Source organism: Manacus candei, unplaced genomic scaffold (assembly GCF_025592945.1).
Source record: "Manacus candei isolate 608988 ecotype Guabito, Panama unplaced genomic scaffold, ASM2559294v1 h1tg000063l, whole genome shotgun sequence".
NCBI classification, from domain to species: domain Eukaryota; kingdom Metazoa; phylum Chordata; class Aves; order Passeriformes; family Pipridae; genus Manacus; species Manacus candei.
The window spans coordinates 2,903,543-2,922,541 of record NW_026138111.1 but is presented as its reverse complement, the minus strand read 5'-3'; the positions used below and the strand labels follow the sequence as shown (position 1 = coordinate 2,922,541).

Sequence of the window (18,999 nt, the reverse complement as noted above, 5' to 3'; positions counted from 1 at the left end):
CTTCATCCTTTCTCTCTCTTGGAATGGAATGGTGTGTCACTTTCTTAATCGCTCCATATATCACAGTGCTCACAGTGGTTAATGGCTAACTCAGCTGCTTTGCAGTGAAGGAGACAAGCTAAAGAAATACCAGCATCCTGGGGAAGAACAGCCCTATCGGAAACAGAAGGGCAGTTTCCATGTGGAATTCTCTTCACGATCCAATGGATTTACCTGCCTCTCAGCTTTACCTAACTCCTACGCTGGACTAAAATGCAATTCATATCCACTCCCTGTCTGTGTTATCTACTATATTAAAATTTAATTAGTAACGCTGTGTGGTTAACTTGCCAAAGAATCAGGCATCCACTAGATTAAGCCGAGGGTGCCGGTTATTATTATCCAAGTGGAAAAAGGAATTAGCACCAACTGTCTGCATACTGAGTGCTGCTTTTGGCTGGTAGGTAAGTGAGGTAGGAGAGGAAGGCAGGGAGGGAAAAATTGCTGCCACCTCCACTCCTGCTTGTGGCTTCTTTGTATCATTTGCCTGTGAGTTACATACTCCTGAGTAAATTTTTTTTATTCATTACTCAAAAGTAGCAAATCAGCCTTTAACCAGAGAAATTAAGGGGAAGTTCTCAATTGCTTTCAGTGAGAAGGTTCCATTCTCTTCTGTATTTTGAAGACAATGGCATAAAATTGCAAGAAAAAAAAAGGACGCTTGACTTTTCGCGTGGAAGGAATAGAGATAATTTTTGTAATTTATGCTATTTATACTGATTTTAACTAAAGTAAGTCATATGAATTTGGGAAATATCTTCCCCTGGTTCTACAGTAAGAGCATCTGATCTAAGCAGCTGTTATAATCTAAAAATATTGCTTATTTATCATTTTTTAAACACTGATTTTTCTTGTTCTGAGATAGGCTGCCTTTTAAGTGAAAAGTGAAGGTATGTTTTCATCTGAGTGTAGACAAATTTGCATGATGTTCCCCACTGTGCTGAGTATAACTCCTGGATGGACAACTGTGTAAAGATGTGATTTCTCTTCTTTTGTACCATGGAATCAAAAAAAAAAAGGGGTTGAATTGATTCTTGTCTCCTGCCTTCAACTGTTGCTTCATCTGGGGGCTGCCTTGTGTTTTTATCTTCACATTGCACCATATTCTTGCCTTGTTTAAAAATGGGCTTAAGACAAGAAATATGTCTGTGTCCAACCAGCCCCATACAGCCAACTCACTGCTCACTCTGCACCCTTGAACATCACTGCACAGAGCTCCTCAGGGTGTGCCAGGCTGCACAAGGGTTGTAGTGTCCAGAATGGCCTGGACACTATATTCCATTGCTTGGTATAACAGAAAAAGGACTGAAACATTCTGTGTGTGGAAGCTGCCTTATATCCATGTGTTCTGTGATGTATGTGCTCCTCCCAAAAACCTGGTGGGTTTTGGGCATGAGCCCATGACACCAGATCCTGGTAGCCCCATGGGAAGGTTCTTGTTGCTCTAACCCAGACAGGAGTTCTGGGCACATTTGCCTAAATGCAGGTATAATCCTGCTCAAGACTAGAGGAGCTTGCTGCTGCTCTGGGCTGAGGAGAGCAGGGAGCAGGTATTTAGCTGGGCTGCTGGCTTGATGGGAAGTATAAATTTTTCCAAATGGCCATAAATGCTGTGTGCAGGACTCTTTTCAGTTCCAAAGGAACCCAGAGGGAAGAACCTGCCTGGAAAGGCACTATGTGAAGGCTGTGGTTTGTTTATAAACTGTTTTAACTTTTCTTCTGTCTTGTAGAGTTATTTTGAATTTTCTCTACTCAAAAAGGGTTACATGTTCCTGCTCAGAACTGACTTTTGAGATCTAAAACCCCTTTTGGTATGTTTGGAAACAAAAGACCTGGGCAGAAATCTGTCCAGAAGTTTTGGTTAATTTGAGGTTTGGTTATAAACATACATGCAATAAGTCAAATAATCTTGGATTTGTCACATTTTGGGTATCTCATGTGCTTGTGCACATTTCTTTCAGGGCACTCAGAGTTACAGCTGCCTTATACTCAGCAGAATAGCTTTGGCTAAGAGGCAGATTTGAAAATTTTTGCACTGGAAATGTGTTTTACTGATAAATTGCCTCAAAATAACAGGTGTCTACACAGAAGAGAGAAAACAGATTTCAAGTTCTCTTCATTCAGAACTGGGTTTGGTGAGGTGCATAACAGCCAATTTTCTTCAGTGAGGCTCAACTACTTAGTCAGTAATTGCTGCTGTAGCTCTGTTGAATTGTGTCTTACCCTGTTTCCAGTGTCAGTATTGCATTTGGCTGTCCTATGCATTACAGATTTTTCATCAGTGAGACTAGGTGTGTGCTAGTGTGGCAGCTGTAGGCAGAGCTATGAGAGGCTTGAAATATGCCTGAATATCATTAATATGATTTCATGTAAATGAGTGCTTACGGGAACACAGGAACATTGCAAGCCCTAGGAAATGTGTGCGGCACTACAAGGTTTTTATCGCATACTATGCTACAGTTCCTTGGGAGTCTCATTTGAAATATTTCCAGTCGACAGGCTGAATTCACCTCTTTACATACTCTCTGTTTTTATGCAGGCAATTGCACAAGATTGCTTTTCAGTTCAGTCCTCTGTGTTCCCAAATGAGTTTGCTTTATTTGGTTTTGTATTGTTAAGATGCCCAGAATTCAGTATTCACGAATTTAATACCAAATTTCACTTTTTAATTCACTACTAGTCAGACTGAAAAAAATGTTATCCTGGAGGCAAGCAAGCCAGCAAGCCCTGGTAGTTTTCAACATTTCTGTTTCTGGGGAGTACCAGTTCTTTCCCAGAGGACGCTTTAACTTGCTTGGTATTCAGAGTTGTTGTAGCACTTACACATACTTTGGGCTTGTGACTTGTAGTTCAGGCCTTCCTAAAGCCCGATGGAAGTGCTGGACAGTGCAGCAAAGAATGAAGTATAAACACAATCAGTTGGGGAATTTATTTAGAAGAAATGAGGAATCTACAGTAATATTTGGCATGGAAATTAGTAGTCTGCTACACAGAGTTTGTAAGCTGATACAGCTGTTTATTACTAGCAAATACAAATCACAACTGCATTGAAATAAACTAGTCTAGTAGTTGCAAAGTAATCATTATGCTTCATGACATGAAGGCATGACATGATTTCCCATCTATTTTGGAGCGACATATAAGGCAGGAGCCAGTCTGCCAAGAACCCCGTCTCATGTCATGACTGATTATTTTCAGCCTTGTAGAGTGAACTATTTTTATTGGTCCTTTTTGAGGTAATACTTTCCTGCATATGCTTTCCTGTATTTCTTATCTAGGTATGATTTATAGTTGGGGTTTTTTGGCATTGTTCAAGTACTGTGTTCAACCAGTTTCAGTGGGATATAGTTACCACTGCCATCAATTCTTCAGGTCTTTCTCAAAAAATTACTGCAAAATGTTTGGGGTTTGTTGAATTTTCCTAGAAAAATGTTTTTGTGGTAGAAGTTGACAATGCTAAACTCTAGTGTAGAAGAAATGTTTCTATCTGCTGGCTAGCCTATGGTCAGAATGTGGTTTCCTGATTCAATATGTGGCATTAAAAAGTAGCAAGAATATTAGGCATTTGGATTTTAAAAAAATGTAAACAGATTTGCTCATTTGATCAAATATAATGATAAAAGTATAAAAGTGCTTCTTCTCATTTTTCTTAAAAAATTTCCTTTTTAGTTTGTTACAGAAATGTGAAAGCAGCAGGATGCTGTAATCACAGTTGTAGTCATAAGGACAGAAACTACTAAAGCTAAAATGCATTTAATGTTTAATGCTAATTACCTTCCTGGAAAGAGAGAATTACTTTCTGTTGTGTGTTATTTTAGAGGTGTTACAGCTGAAGGATTTACTTAAGCATCAGCTGTTTTGGAATTGCTGCACTGGGGAGAAATCAAATTCCACTTCCCTTCCAGGCCAGCTTCTTTCGTATAATAGTTCAGGGCTCTTCTGCTCTCTTGCTTGTTAAAGCATTCTGTTCTGTTGAATGGCTAGAAAAAAGCATTTTTAGTTAACATTTAAAAACTTGGAATTCATCTTGGCCAGGAGGAAATGCAATTGCTAAAAATTTAATGTTAAGATTTTCCAGCTGAAAAAACAGCGGTTTAGTAATGAGAGATTTTGAAAATACCACAATAGGCTCTAAACAATAACTTCAATATATATGCATTATCTGTATCTAGACTGTGTATTAACTTCACCCTTGAGTTGCTGAACATAATCCAATTAGAGAAGCCAGTGATATATTTTTGCAATATGGCCATCCAGTGAATAGTTCAATAATTGACCACCTAGCCATGGGCTATGGCAGAGTCATGTGAGAAGAAAAGATAATATAGCCTTTTTGGGCTTAGAGAGCAAGAACCACTGAGAGGAAGCATATGTTGGGCAGGAGTCTGCCACTGTGTTCTGCAAAGCATAGCAAACTAACATGAACAAAAGCAATGAATTTTGAACAAAGTTAGAAGAAACGAGTCATTAGGCCTTCTTCTGTTCTATCTGCTGCTTCCTTTTGGCAAGCGTGTACATTCCCTACTGCTTCCCTTGGATCCTGTGTTAATGATTATCTCACATCAAGCCTCTGTGGTTGCAAATTACTGCTTGGACACCCAATTTATCACTGAATTTAACCTGGATATCTGCATTTTCAAATTTGCAGTTCTGGAAGGGAAATTTGGAAAAGAAACAAAAAATACTGCTTTACCCTTTTATATGTAAATTCCACAAGACGTGGCTGTGTGAAAGGCCTTGCACACGTAATACAAGTACTGGCTTGCCGACAGCCGAAACCATCACCCAACATGTAAAAGCTCACCAACATGATTTGGAAACTGTAGCTGTGTATCATAGCAAGAGCTGCTATGGTATAAACATGTTGCATGAATCAACAGTTGATGCCATTTCAGGTGATGACAGGTAGCAAAACCCAGAAGTGAAGTACGCTCGATCCACCGCCCGATTCCAGCACCTTAAAAACAGCAGCTGTTCCAGCCGAATGGTTTCTCCCCAGCACTTGCTCCCATCGCTGGCATAATGCTCAGCAGAGACACAAAACCCCGTTCAGTGGCCTGCAGAAATGAATGTAGCAGCAGAAGGCTGCTGTAGCATCGTTGGCTCAGACGAACACTTAAAATTAAAATGAAGAAAACAATCTTAGTTATTATGCGTATTATACTTCTTATTGGAGAGATTGGGTTATAACACATAGCAGACTAGTATTGTAAATTAAAGAAAGAGTTTCTGTGGTTTCTGTGCATTTTTACCACATTAGTTTTCGCTCATTCCCACTCTTCATGAGTCAATTTGAGATAGTATAGTATGTGGCAAAGCTTAAAAACAATATTTTTCTTTGGCAACTAGTACTTCACGAATCAACCATCTGCTGCCATTAAATCTATCTAGTTCTAGCGGTACTAATAATTTCCTACAGTTAATAAAGGTTGAAGATGAAGTAATAGAATTTTCCAAGGTAAATTTTCTTCTTTAGTATTTAAGACTAAAAATGTTGATTTATGGAGACAGCAAAGTATATTCAAGAGAACTCATTTAAATTTGTTTTAATAAAGAATTGGTTAAACCGTAGAAAGTTTCACTTACACCTCAATGCTTCATATTATGTTTCAGGAGTGAAACAATCTTTTAAAACTTATTAAGCAAAATTATATTTTTGCTGTGGTGCTATTTCTTCCCCTCATGAGTACAGTTTGATCCGCGCATTTCTGTTTCCACAAGTCAGACTGGCAGTTTTGTTGCCTTTTATCAGAGTCTCTAAAGAACCTAAAGGAATTATGTTCTCCCTGGTCCCTCACAGCTACAAGCCCGCAGCTCCCACCAGAGCTAGGACACCAGCTCCTGCAGGATATCAGTTACTTCCAGCTGCCCCCAGCCAATACTGACGCCTGAAAAGAAGCTCTGGAGAAATCAGTCTTGCTCCCATTTGGTTTTCAGGGTCTGTAGGGTTCTTGTATCATGATGCAGCAAAGCATACTTAATTATCTCCTCCTTTTGGCTCCCTGCTCCCGATTCTGTGTGGCAGACCGGCCTCGTGGCTCCCATTTGTGCTCAGAAATGTCTGGGGAGTCCTGGGGGAGCAACATACTGAACTTGTTGTAAGCTTCATCGCAGTCTGGAGTTGGAGCACCTCCGTGCAGCAATCCGCAAGGAGAACCTACCTTTCCTGGGTGTGTGCCCTCTACCTCACTCCCCTGGATTCAGCGCATGCACAGCACCTGATGGCTCCTCAGGCACAGGGATGTTGACTTCCCACCTGCCTAACTTGGGCACAGTCTGGTGGACAGCGTGCCTTCTCAGGAACTGTGAAACCGGGTTGCACGTGCTCTGCAGGCCAAGGAATGGGTACCCCTTGCACCTGCAGGTGGGAGAGGTGACCTGCCCCTCAGGCTGTGAGGGGGATGAGTCAGGGTTCCCAGCTGGTTGTAGAGAGAGGCCTGTTTGTAGCCTAAAGATCTGGGGATCAGGAGGGCAGCAGACAGGAGGAAGCTGGGCTGTTACCCAGGGCTGGAGCCTTATTTCTGCTTCCTGGATTTTTATTCACTTTCTCTTCCTGTGAGTTCATGCAGATTTCAAGTGTCCTGGAAGTGCTTGATGAGGGTCATGTACTCCAAGGGCCCTAGGCTCAGGCAGTGGCTTTGTACAGCCCCTAGGATAGCTCTCTGGGACATTGCCCATTGCCCTCCAAAGGCACCAACCTCTCCAGGTCTGCAGAGGAAGCTGAGGTGCTTGGGTTTCCCAGCTTTGTCTGACTGAATTTTGTGTAGGTGGATACTCCCACAGTATGAACCACCTGACCTTTTTTAGGTGTCCACCTCGGGGACAGATGCATCACCCCACAAGAGTGGCTGTTTCTCTCCACTGAGTATGAAGAGAACCAGTAGATGTTGAGAAGTAGGTGAGATGACTCCCATCCTGCCACCTGCTTTTAGATACGGGTGCCTGAAGTATGTGGCCTTGATTTGCATTAATTGCTAATTTAATTTCTTCTGGGTTTAGATGAACTGTGGCATCACAGTTCACTACACCATGTTTCTTGTTTATGCTGGAACCCCAGGTTACATGCTCTTGGTGAAGCTGGTGACCCAGCAACCAGCTCTGAGGAAATTCGACAGCTGGAAAGAATAATATAATAACATTAAGGACTTCACTGTAAATAGTGTCAGATCACAAACACTTTGAAACTCATTCAGCGATATTACTTAAATGGGAAACTCATTGTATGGTGGTTTTGATCTTCTTACTTATTTTAGCTGTCATCCTTTGAAACTTAGTTTAATTGTGCATCATGTGTAAATCAAAGACTGAATAGTCTTTCAAGTTGGGGGTTTTAAAAAAACGTACGTGGAGAATAAAGCTTGATCCCTCACTTGCTTGACGCTTCAGGAATGCAAAAAATAAAGACTTAATCCATATCTGACTAAAATTACCTGTGGGATTTTTTGAGTGGGGTTGTTTGTATTGATGTACATATTAACTGAAATTTTGCTATGTAATGTTCATGTTCAGTCTGGGATCCAGAACAGAAATTTTTTTCTCACTTCTGTGTCTTCACTGTTAATGAAGAGCCTGTGACAGAATTTAGGTGTAAAAACCCAAGTGGAACCTGGCTCTTGTTCAAAAGAGCAGGAGAACTCCAGTGCTTAAAAAACAGAAAGTGTTTTAAACTTGTTTGTTTTTAAAGATGGCTGCTGTAACTCAGAAACCAAACAGTATGAAAATAAGTATGAAAATAATGCTCTTATTCTTTCCATATGACCCTGTGGCAGTAGGTCCCAGCTGCTTTCTATCTAATCTGCGTAGGTTTTGTGCCCCGAAATTTGGAGCCCGATGTTCAAGAAGGAATCATTTTAACCTTGTCCTTCACCAAGGGAAAGGATGCCCAGCTGAAATGGGTCTGCAATTTAACTGTTTTAGCAGTGCTTTGTGGAGACCTGCCTAGATTTGCTTTCTTTCCACAGCTGTGGTCAGATTTTTGGGATATTGACATAAGTGCTTCAGCAGGAAGCTCATCACCAACAAAATATACTTGCTGCAAGAAACAAAGCTTCAGTCTCAGAAAGCTCATGAGACCCCCTCTGTTCTTATCCACAGACTGACACTGTCGTTTTTCATGAAATGCTTACTGTGTTGCCAAGAGTAAGGCAAAAGTCTTGGCTTGCACAACATAGTATTGAAAGGAAAAGATAGCTTCTTGTCTTAATTCAGCCACTGGGAAGAAGTCACTGACTTGGTCCGCAAGTTTGGATTATTGGTTAAAGGCAGGCCACTTCAGTACCAAGTTTTATGTTTTGGGAGAATCTAATTAAAATTGAAATGTTTGTTTTTACAGATGGAGTTAGCAGTAGCACCGCTGTGTCGGCGAGTCTCTGACCTAGGAAAATCTTACAGACAGCTGAGGTCATTCAGGTGAGTTGCAGTCGCAGTATGACTAAACTGCATTTCTGAACTGATTTATTACCTCGCGTTAGTTCTGATTGAACTGAGAGCTTTTTTGGCAACACCCACCTGCAAATTAGAAATAGATTAAATTTCTTTTAAATTTTATGCAGAGTATAACTATGATTTAACAATCTTTGTCATGCAAATGTTGGCCAAATTGTACTTTTTTGTGTTGCTTTCAGTACATGTTCTGTATGACAGCGAGTTCTATAATTACCTTAAATGTTTTCACTGAAATATAAAATTTATAGTCCTGTGTTGATTAATTACAATAGGCAACTGCTGTAAATTTTTACAAAGTGGACCTGTGTTGGAAACCTAAGATGCAGAGCAGTGGCAAAAAAATTAGATTATTCAATCCTAATGCAATATTGCCACCACATAGAAGCATTTTTCTAATGCATAAGATAAGCTTTTTCTTCCTTTCACAAGTATATTGTTACATTTTTCCAGACCACTGCTGTTCCAGACCAGTGAGCATATTGCCAGTAGCCCAGCTCTGGGAGAGGTTATTCCATTCAACATTATTCTTCAGTTCTTATTTACAAGAGCACCACCAGAGTTAAAATCACCCTTCCAGGTAATAGGATCAACCTGTCTTTCCTTTTCAGATGCCCTAAGGAGAAATGAGCATTGTAGTTTACCCTAGCTGTTTTAATTAAAAATTATTCAAGTCCGTATTTTATATGATTTGTGGGCATTTGTTTTTATTGCGGCAAATGTGTTATGGTCATTGACTTAATATTTTGATTATTAACAGTAGGAATATGTTGACCTGATATTAAATATACTCTCAATTCTTTACTATTCTGTCAGCTCATAAAAGAAATCGCAGATCTTTTCCCAGACTGCAAATTGCCCAGATCCTACTCGTCTAAGATACAGGAAATCTAGATAAAAAGCCCTGTCAGAAATGGGTCATCAGCTGAAGTAGGAGATCACCTCTGAGCTCCCAGATAACATACTGGGCTATTTCTGTTAATTGTCTCTGATCTCTTTCTGCATCACTGCAGTATTAGGAGAACCTCATGTGGTCTTCATTTATGTCATCTTTGATTCTGAAATTGGTGTATCTGTTTCCTTTTTCACATTTGTGTGTAATTGGTGTTTGTGTTTCTCTGTATCAGAGGGCTGAGTGGTCCATTGCCCGTTACTCCCAGTGGCTTGATGATCATCCATCTGAAAAAGACAGGCTTGCTCTCATACGGTAAGAATCAGGCTTCTTTCTTCTCTACATTTATGATAATGGAGCAGTAACTTATCTGCACACTAAGACTGGTCTTGAAAAGTAAAAAAATGTGCCTCAGGAGATGTGTCATAAATACCGTTACCCTCTCTCTACTCGTGGGATGAGTTGCAAAATGGCAGAATATGTAAACTGAACTTTCCCCTCCACCCTCCCATACCCAAGCCCTCCAGTGCTTTTGTAAGGAGCACATACTCATCTTGCAAAGGAGGGAAACCAGGCACAATGAAGGTTTAAATTAATACTGAGTTTTAGCAAAACTGCCTCCCTCTCTTACTGTTGGAAAGTCAAGGCTGCAGCTGTCCTGTCTTCTGTATAAGGAAAGAGAAGCTTTGAAAGCTTAACCAGTGTAAATGTAGGTAGAAATCTAAAAATGGGAGACCCTTGTTACACCCTTGTAATGTTACTCTTCAGGAAATCAGCCCATGATTCACAGGGAAGTGACAATTACATCAGATTTTTAAAATCTTGCTTTATAGCTAAATACTATTTTGCATCTTAAAACGTTAGGAAAAGTTAGAAGAGTCTTGTTTTTCAAAACAAGCAGATTTTTAAAGTATGTTAAGGAGAACAGATGAGTTGTGTGAATGTGACAGAGCCAGCCTGGGGATCCTTAGGATTCAAGGCTCAGGTGATCATTTGGCTCCTAATGCCCTAAATTTTCCAACCATCTTCTCAGTGACCTCAGTGTCACCTACTCCAGTGGGATGGGAAAAGCTGTCACACGTAGCTGCAGCAGGCTCCATCTGGCCTGGGAGCCAACTCTGTCCTTGAACTTATGTGCGTGGATGTTGCCAGCTTTTGCTGAAGTGATAGAAGCTGACTTTTAAGTTCCAGCCAGCAATGGTTGTGCCTGAGAAAGTCAACCGTTATCTGTCCACACTTCTGAAGCAGCCAAGAGGAGTCTGCTATAAATATTTACAGTTCCTGAAGATGATAGCACCATACAGTCCCATGTAGTGATTGGGCCAGTTAAGGAAATACTAGTTGATCACCAGTAGATGTTAGTAGATTTATTTCTGAAATATTAAAATATAAACGGTGTCTCTTCATATGTGTATTTTTTTGAAAACCATACATGTTGTTAATCTCGTTTGTTTACAAAACTAGGTTTTCTTGAATCTCCAGCCATGACACTTTGAATTACAAGGGCATGGGTAATAGGTACAGGGCTGATAGAGCCATATATGTAATTAGTTATGACTATTTTGATTATAATTTCCATCCTGATAGTACTGACAAAACTGGAAATGTTGAATTTCAGATATATTGGAGAAAGCCAAAAATGCGAATCATTTGAGAACTGGTGGGATTTTGTTCTCTTCAGTCCTTTTTCACAAATTCGAAAATGCCATTCTTAAATTGCCACAGATTTTTGTCTTTGCTTGCAATTAAATTTCGTCCAGACTGATTCAGTTAATGGGCTTGCTGGTGGTCATGTTCAGACATTGATAAATTTCTCTGACCATGGAGGCATTAAGGAACAAACCTTGGGACAGTGGTTTTAGGCAGGGACATTAGACCAAATAGTGAAGTTGGAATACTTAAGTTTTTCCTTTCAATTCTTTCATTGAATCCTTTATTCATTTTGCATGAGATACCACTATTAAAATATTTTAACTTTGTAATGTCAGTAATGTACTGCTACAAGGTTATCACTTGGCAAGGTTATCACCTGAGCATTTTGCAGTCAGGCTGTGGTTCCTTTGCTTTGCACTGTGGAGTGCTCAGGCACTGCTTGGACATCCGTTGTCCCAGGGCATGGAGAGGGCAGCTTTGAAGATCCGCCCTTCCCAAAGGCCTTTGTTGGCACTCCAGTGGCTCTTCCCTGCTCTTGCTATGCCACAGCTAGTCTGTTTGTCACTGCCCATGCTTGACTGCTGCTCCATCCACCCACAGCTCAGCAATTGCAGGCACCACTCCTGCAGCTTTTCTGGGCCACATGAGTTAACTGCACTGGGTTTGTCCAGCAGACTCATCCCTCAGGTGTTTTAGTTGGCAGCTCATGTAGCACTGCAGTCTGGGAGCAAGGATCTGGGGCTGGCCAGCACTCTGATGCAATGAGGGAAGGGGATAGTTCTCTTTTGCAGACACCAGTCATCTCTGTAGGTGCTGCTGTGTGCACTCCCCTTTTCACCATCTCCTCTCACGCCTGTAAGACATTTCTAAACAGGCCAGTTATCCGTATGTAAGACAGGCAAGCAAGCATCAGTCACTGGTATGACCATGTCTCACTCATATTGTCTTTAATATTCTATTGGGAGACTTCTGAGCCTGCTCTTCGTGTGTCTCATATGAACCTAAGTTGAACTACAGGAGTCTTGCTCTTTTATTAGTCACCCTCTTCAAGCTTTTTCTGCCTGTAGTAGTTCAGCTGTGCTAATTGAACTTTGGATGTTTGGAGCCTTCAAATCCCTGCACTACATCAAGATATTATCTCACGTTTGCTGCAACCTTGCAAATGGTAATTTTCTGCAACTTCCCTTTGTAACAACTGTGCAATTACTCTAGGGACCCGCTGCTTAGATATTAATTTACTTGTGTTACCAGGATCCTTACAGCTTCACATTAAAGCTAATTGGAGTGCTTCTTCCGCTCTGTAGGTCTTAAATGCTTCACTGGCAACATGGTGTGAATGGTGTTAGTACCATTCTGAGCGTTTTTGTGCATTTCTTTCTGCTCGTATCCAGCATGAAGGGTGGGATTTACCTGGCCAGAGGTATATTTGCTAGACTCCCTTTATGGTCCACAGAGAGAAACAGGCGCTGCTGGGGCTGATTCATCTTATCCTGAAGCAGGTACCTAAAATAGGCCAGTTGCATTGTGTCCTGAAAGCTCCATTTTCTCTGTTCAGTGAAGGGAGCGGGGCTGGGACACAGGAGCACTCTCAGGCAGCCAACTGCCCTGTAGACATTTAAAGTTAGGTGAGATGACCCTGCCGCAGGCGTCCTCCCTGAGTAGGGATTGTGTTGAAAGGAGCACTCCTTTAAGTGGCTGGGGCATTTTCTTCTTTTTAAATTAAGCTTGAAAACTCAGTCTTTCTTCCATAAAAGAAACCCTATTAGACATGGCAGGATTTGAGCCACCCTAAATAGTTTATCCATTCAAGGGCCACTTTCTTACCTTTACCATTACTGTGTGGGTTAAGTCCCCTTACTGAAGCTCACCCTTGCTGGAGCAGAGTTGAAAGGCAGGCCCAGTGAAGGGTTCATTTTCATAATGAGCTGATGTCCTGATCTGGAGATTGGCTCTGACCGCTAACGAGCCAGGGGCAGGGACAAATGCCGGCTCGTGGGCCACCACAAAAGCCCCATCTGTGCACTTGGTTCAGTCTCGGGGGGTGCAGCAGCCCGACAGCTTTGCCACGAGCAGCAGAGCCAGGCTGGGTCAGTGCTCTGCTCACACCAAGCAAGAGCAGCCAGGCGGGGTGGCCAGAGCCTGCCGGCGCCTCTGAGCGCTCCGGGCCAGCGCCAGGCCATTCATTAAAAACCCTCAGCGGCACCGAGGCTTGTCTGTCGGCGCACGGTCCTTTGATCTCTTTATTATGCACTCTGGAGTAACCTGGGGATGTCCCCTGCCGGTCTGTTGTCCTGCAGGTGACGCTGTTGGAGATTTTACTGTCCGTTTTTACGGTAATTTTTATCATGGCTAGGCTTCGAGAAGGAAGATTTGGGAAGGGCTCTACCCACGTTTGTTAGCACTGGATTAAATAGACCTGGTGTCAGACAAATGTGCTCTTGCCCAGCGTATTTCCCATTTTCTGCTTTGCCCTGAATTTTGCAGAGCAAACAGACTTTTAACAAAGTATTAAAGAAAAGTCTGGCCCTGGTGTCCTTCAGCTGCTCTGCTGATGGTTCAGGACAGGAGTGCACAGGTACTACCCCACTGCTGAGCAGGAAGGTGATCCCTGCCTCCTCCAAAGCTTCCAGTGTAAATCAGGCTCCATTTGACTGAGGCAGAGCCCAGGAGGGGAGCGCTAGTATTCACGATTCCATATAAAATTAATTAATTAGAGTAATTCTAAATGATATGCATTAAGATCCCTTAAGAACCACAACCCAAATCGTACTTTTTTTTTCCTTTTAACTGTAGATATAAATCTTCATGGGTTGAAATAACATTTTAAAGAAGAACTATCTGGGTCTTATATAATCAGCTTGTCCTGATTTCCAAGAAAGCTCATGGTTTTGCTCATGCAAGTGAAGTAATTTAATAAGTGCTTTAAAATCCTTTTCCTTATGTGGGAGGGCACCTTAAACTTAGGGGTTTTTTTTCCTTACTTCTTATGGCATTTTTAATGAAGCATTAATATATGCAGAACATCCCACCAACCCTCTTTCCATGGCTCTCTTTTACAAACAGTATTTGTAATGTATACCATAGCTTGTCTTTTAAAATAGAAACAGATTGCTGAACAGGTTTTATGTCCTTTATTAGACTGGAAGATGCTGAATTTAGGGCATTATTTAGTCTAATCCCTTCAAGAGTATGTTTTGTATATTACATAAACAGGGTTTCTTCCATCTTAAACATCGATAATAGAACTATAAATTACATCTTTTTATATGACAACAGCTGTGATCTCTTCTGTGCTGGAGACCTGATGATACTGCTTTCACCCATGGTGCTGTTTATTTTTCCAGAACTACTCAGGCACTGGTGTTTTTACAGTGTCCTCTACAGGAGTGAGCCTACCTTTTTAAAGACAAGATTTTAATGCTAACCTGGTGCATCTGAATTGAATTCTGTACTGCCAGCATGTACAAAAGCTTGTTTGAGCTAGGACTGGTAAAGTTTACACAAATTTCATCATAAATTCTGCATTTCAAGTGTTAACAAAGCCTTTAAACTCATTTATCTCCCCAAATGAGGTACAGTCAGGTAGGCATTTCAACAGCTCCAGTGATGTGTATTGTTCCAAGTTGCCCAGCTCAGCCAGCCAGTCTTGATTTGCCATTAGCAACTTCCTGCACTGTCCATATTCCTCTCTGTTGCAGTCCCAAAATCCCCCCCTTAAGACTTCATAACTGTCTTCAGAGAAACAAAACTCTCATCCCAGATGAACTTCTGGAATAATATATACTCTATTGACCATTGCTGCCTTCAGATACCTCTCCCAGCCCCATTCCTCCTTCTCACTCTGGAGCAACCTCATCATTATTCTCTGGACTCCAAACATCCTTTCTCCCTGGATTCGTGATTTGTGCAATTTTATTACCTGGACCTTTTGTTCCCAGGGGTGTTGTTCCTAACAGAGTGGACAGACTTCCTGGCCTTCCACCATGGTGTCATTACCATGGCCAGCAATGCAGAAGAGTTTCCTGAGCTTGACCGTGGTTCCCTTGTCACCAGGAAGGGTGTGGAGCTTCAGGTGACTGCACTACCTCTTCCCTCCCAGCTTTCAGCAGCTGCAGCAGCTTTTCATCCTCCCACTCAGTGTGAGGCCCCTCAGCTGCTTTCCTACGCCTGCCCATAGGGGAGCAGGTTCCCAGCCTTCCCATGGGGAGCAGGGAGTACTCTAGGCCAGTTCACTTCACTGAAAACACTGTTCTTTCAGTGCTTCAGGTAGAGTTACTGATAATGAATGGCTTTTTAGCATTCAGCTTCAGAGTGTTTAAATACTTTTATTGGACATGCAAGTGTGGGACACAGGAAAATATTGAATGCAGTTAGTGTGTTCAGAAAGCTTTTATTTTCATTGTTTAGTGTAAAGATGTAGAAGGTCTGTTTCAGAAAAATGCCTGAGAACTCACCTTATAATATTGATGGAGTAGTAATTACTGGTTGTTTTTTTGAGTGGGTAAGAGAATTAGTTAAAATGCTCCTGGGTGGGTCATACTGGTGAAGTTTGACTCTGTCTCTGAAACAATACAAGCAAAGCCACACTAAAAGAGCAAGTGCAGCAGAAGGGAGCTGACAAAGACAACTTCTTTTGGCTCTTGGAGAAGGATCTGGGCAGTTCTGAGGTCACCAAACAATTCCTTTGAGCTGATTTTTAAGTTGCAAGAGGACAGCAGCTGCCACTGATGAACTTGGTTTTGCCAGTTAAATCAGATTCTTTTAGGGCAGGAGAGAAGGAAAAAGACATAAAAGCTGCTGGAAGGTGTGACAGTGGGACTCTAATACTGGTGTTTGGCACTTAGCATAGCCTAAATCTCATTCCATCTTGTTTGATCTGATGGGAATAACAGTCTGGCTAAGGATTATCAAGGGCTGACATTGAGTGGTTTTGGGTGCTGCTTTTAGGGTAAAGCTTCTCCCTTTCATCTCTCTGGTTATCTCTGTAATCTTTTTCAAGGGCTTTTTCAAAGCAAGGAGATAAGTCAGAGGGGGATAGCAGTGTTACCATCTGGATAATGATGCCAACCCACAATTTCACCAAGAGGTGTCAGAGCTTTCTAAGTTAAGCAGGTCAATATGGTTTTTCTATTTTCAGCTCTTGATGACTTCAAAAAACGATTTGGGCCCAACAAACTTTGAGGAGTATATAGAAAGGAAAAGACAGGGACACTGGTGAGTGGAAGGGGAAGGATTTAGTTACAGTAAGAAAACTGTCGCAGGAGTTTCTCAACTGTTTTTTTAATACAAGGGACTATTCTTTGTAGCAACTAACTAACATCTGACATATTTACTGATAATGCTAACCAGAGTACTTGATTACTGACCTGAGTGGAAATGTGAAACACCTCTGACTCTTCTGCAGCATCTCTCCTCATTGTGATGGCATCCATGAGCCTTCTTTGCCTCCATCTCCCACCTGCTGCTCAGTTTGCTCATCACATCTGATTGCCACAAGAGGCCAGTTCATCACTTTCCTGATGTTCCATTCCCCGAGTCTACTTCTTCTCTTTAAATCTTGGGATTTAAAATGTACCTGTGGATGTGCATTATCTCTCTGCCATTCATCATGCTGATGGCCTTTGCTGAGAGTGAGGTGAGCTGCACCCAAAGCACTTTCTGGATGCAGAAAGCAGTTTTTTAGTTATTGCTTCTTTCCCTGTAGACCCTGTGCTGCCCCCAAGGGACCATTGGGAAGGAGCAGGCTGAAGGTTTGCAGGGCGCTGACCAGGTGCAAAAAGTCAGCTTTATTTTGGCTAGATAAAATAAATATTCTTTCCCTGCATTTCTGGCTGCAACAAGGGATTGCTTCTCTCTTGCTGTTTGTTGATGTGCAAAAAATTCAGTGACTCCTTACAGTGTGTTGGTACCTGGTGTGGACCACTCAGCAGTAGCTCACTAGTAAGTTATCAAAACTGTAGAGCTCTCAAGTGCACTAAGGCCAACACTAGGGACTGTTTTGGTGCTCAGTCACTTTATTCTTCTGAAGCCTCTCAACTTTCCAGTAATCCAGTCCATCCTCCTTTTGCATCCCTTCAGTCTCAGACAATATGCCCTGGGCTTCAGCAAAGAGCAATTCTGAAGTCCAGCTGCTGCCTGGGGACATCAGGAGCTGTGGTGGGTGGTGGGCAGCTCCTCGGGCCTGTGCTTGTTTCATTTCCATCCTGTGCTCAGAAGGAAAGCTGCCTCAGATTCTTTGGTTGCATAGTTGCTTCACTCTCTCCCTGTCAAACTCTATTAGCAGGGAATGCTCGAGGGGACACCCAACTCCTCCTGTTGTGCTCTGGCAGTGAAGCTGATGGATCAGCACCTCGATTTGATGAGGTGGGAAGTGCTGGCAGGAGCAGGTGCAGCCCCAGGACCAGCTCAAGGGGCCAGGCTGTCATTTGGCTTCTCGGAACCCAAAGCTCAGACTCCTCTCTTCAGCAAACTGAGCACAGGCTCTTGGCCTCAGGGGCATCTTCCACTTGTTAATAACTGAACTTTGTTGGAAATTCCAAGCAGTGCTCTGACACAGATGGGTTTGAGTCATTGAGGAAGGGTCAAGCTTTACTCACAGGCAACCAAGTGTATTGTGACCCTGCATCCTCCTTCCATCTCTTCTGCTTTGCCAGGTTTGGTGTGCTCATCTGACCCTACCCAGAGCTGCAGCACCACACAGGGATCTTGGCTGCTCCTCTCAACATATTATTCCAGGAGGAGCCTCTGTATGTGTGAAACATGGGCTGAATCTCACTCTTTAGTGCTTCTGCTTTCCTTAAGCCTTGTCTAATTAAATGCCTATTTACTGCCTATTGCCTCCATCTGCCAGCAGGCACGTATGGGTGAGCAGTGCTGCCTTCAGTCCATGAACTCTTTGGGTGGGAATGCAGTGTTTCACCAAAAGCTCATCTTTTGGGAGTAGCAGCAAACATAAATCCCGCTCTGCCTCAACAGCCCACCATCTTCCAGCAGTTTATGTGTATTTATAGGCACAACACTGCAGTTGCTCTGTGTTACCATCTCCCTCAACCCTTGTGCCCCCCGCTCCCTTCACCAGATGTGCATGACAACCATCTGCCTTCCCACAGTGGGACTGGGAATGTTCCTGTCGTGTTACCAAAAGCCAGTGGGCCCTGTCCCTGGCAGAGCAGCTGCGCTGGTGTGTCCTGCACATCCATGAGGGAATGCACGTGACAAAACCCAGGACTACCCCCCCCTCAGTGACCCAGAGTGACGTTTGCAGCTGTCGCTCACATTAGCAGCAGGACCTGCTGCCCTGTGGGATGGTGCCTGGGAAGGGCTGTGATGACGCTTTGTGTTAGCACTGCTGCTGTCACCAACCAGAACAGGAACAGCCAAGTACCAGGAGCTGTCATAAGTCTCAACTTGAAGTGGGGTCTGTGGCTTGTGCATGTGTTTTCCTAATATTAAGGTTTTGCTGTAAATAGCACAAATGTAAAAAGAGTTTTAGAAGAAAACTCCAAGATTATTTTATCTGTTACACGAAGAAATAGGAGAAGCAGAAAAGGAGAGGAAAATTAAATTAGAAGCCATATTTACATGCGGCAAGACTAACTTCGCCTAGTTAATGAGACAGTAAACTGGAATCTAAACAGATCAGCAAAGTCTTTGTTTTACAAATATGCTGTCATTCAACAATACTGTGTACTAGAACGTTGGCTAAAAGGTGGCTCCATGTTGTAAAGCAAGTTATGTACAGACCTCATCACAGTTGCCCCTTTTAGCTTTGCAGTGTTTTATCTGTGCAGTTCACACAAGAGGACCCTATGGGTGACCCCCTGTGACAAGGCCTAAGAAAGCCACATCCAAGCTGCACCTCGCACGCACGCTGGCTGTGGTTAGCACAGCGTTTCCCGAGGACCGCGGCAGTTCAAAAGGCTGTGCCAGGAAATCACCTGAGGGCACCGCAGTTGTTCACCAGTGCCCCAGTT

The 18,999-nt window shown here is 42.5% G+C and overlaps 1 protein-coding gene across 1 annotated transcript in view; it reads left to right on the top strand.

Moving 5' to 3' along the window:
- The window catches only part of COG5 (component of oligomeric golgi complex 5), a 182,459-nt gene that overhangs the window by 162,376 nt on the left and 1,084 nt on the right, over positions 1-18,999 (top strand). Inside the window, exons 19-21 of the mRNA XM_051805124.1 lie at positions 8,372-8,448; positions 8,935-9,061; positions 9,609-9,688. Coding sequence (XP_051661084.1) covers positions 8,372-8,448; positions 8,935-9,061; positions 9,609-9,688 — 284 coding nt within the window. The remainder of the gene's footprint in view (positions 1-8,371; positions 8,449-8,934; positions 9,062-9,608; positions 9,689-18,999) is intronic.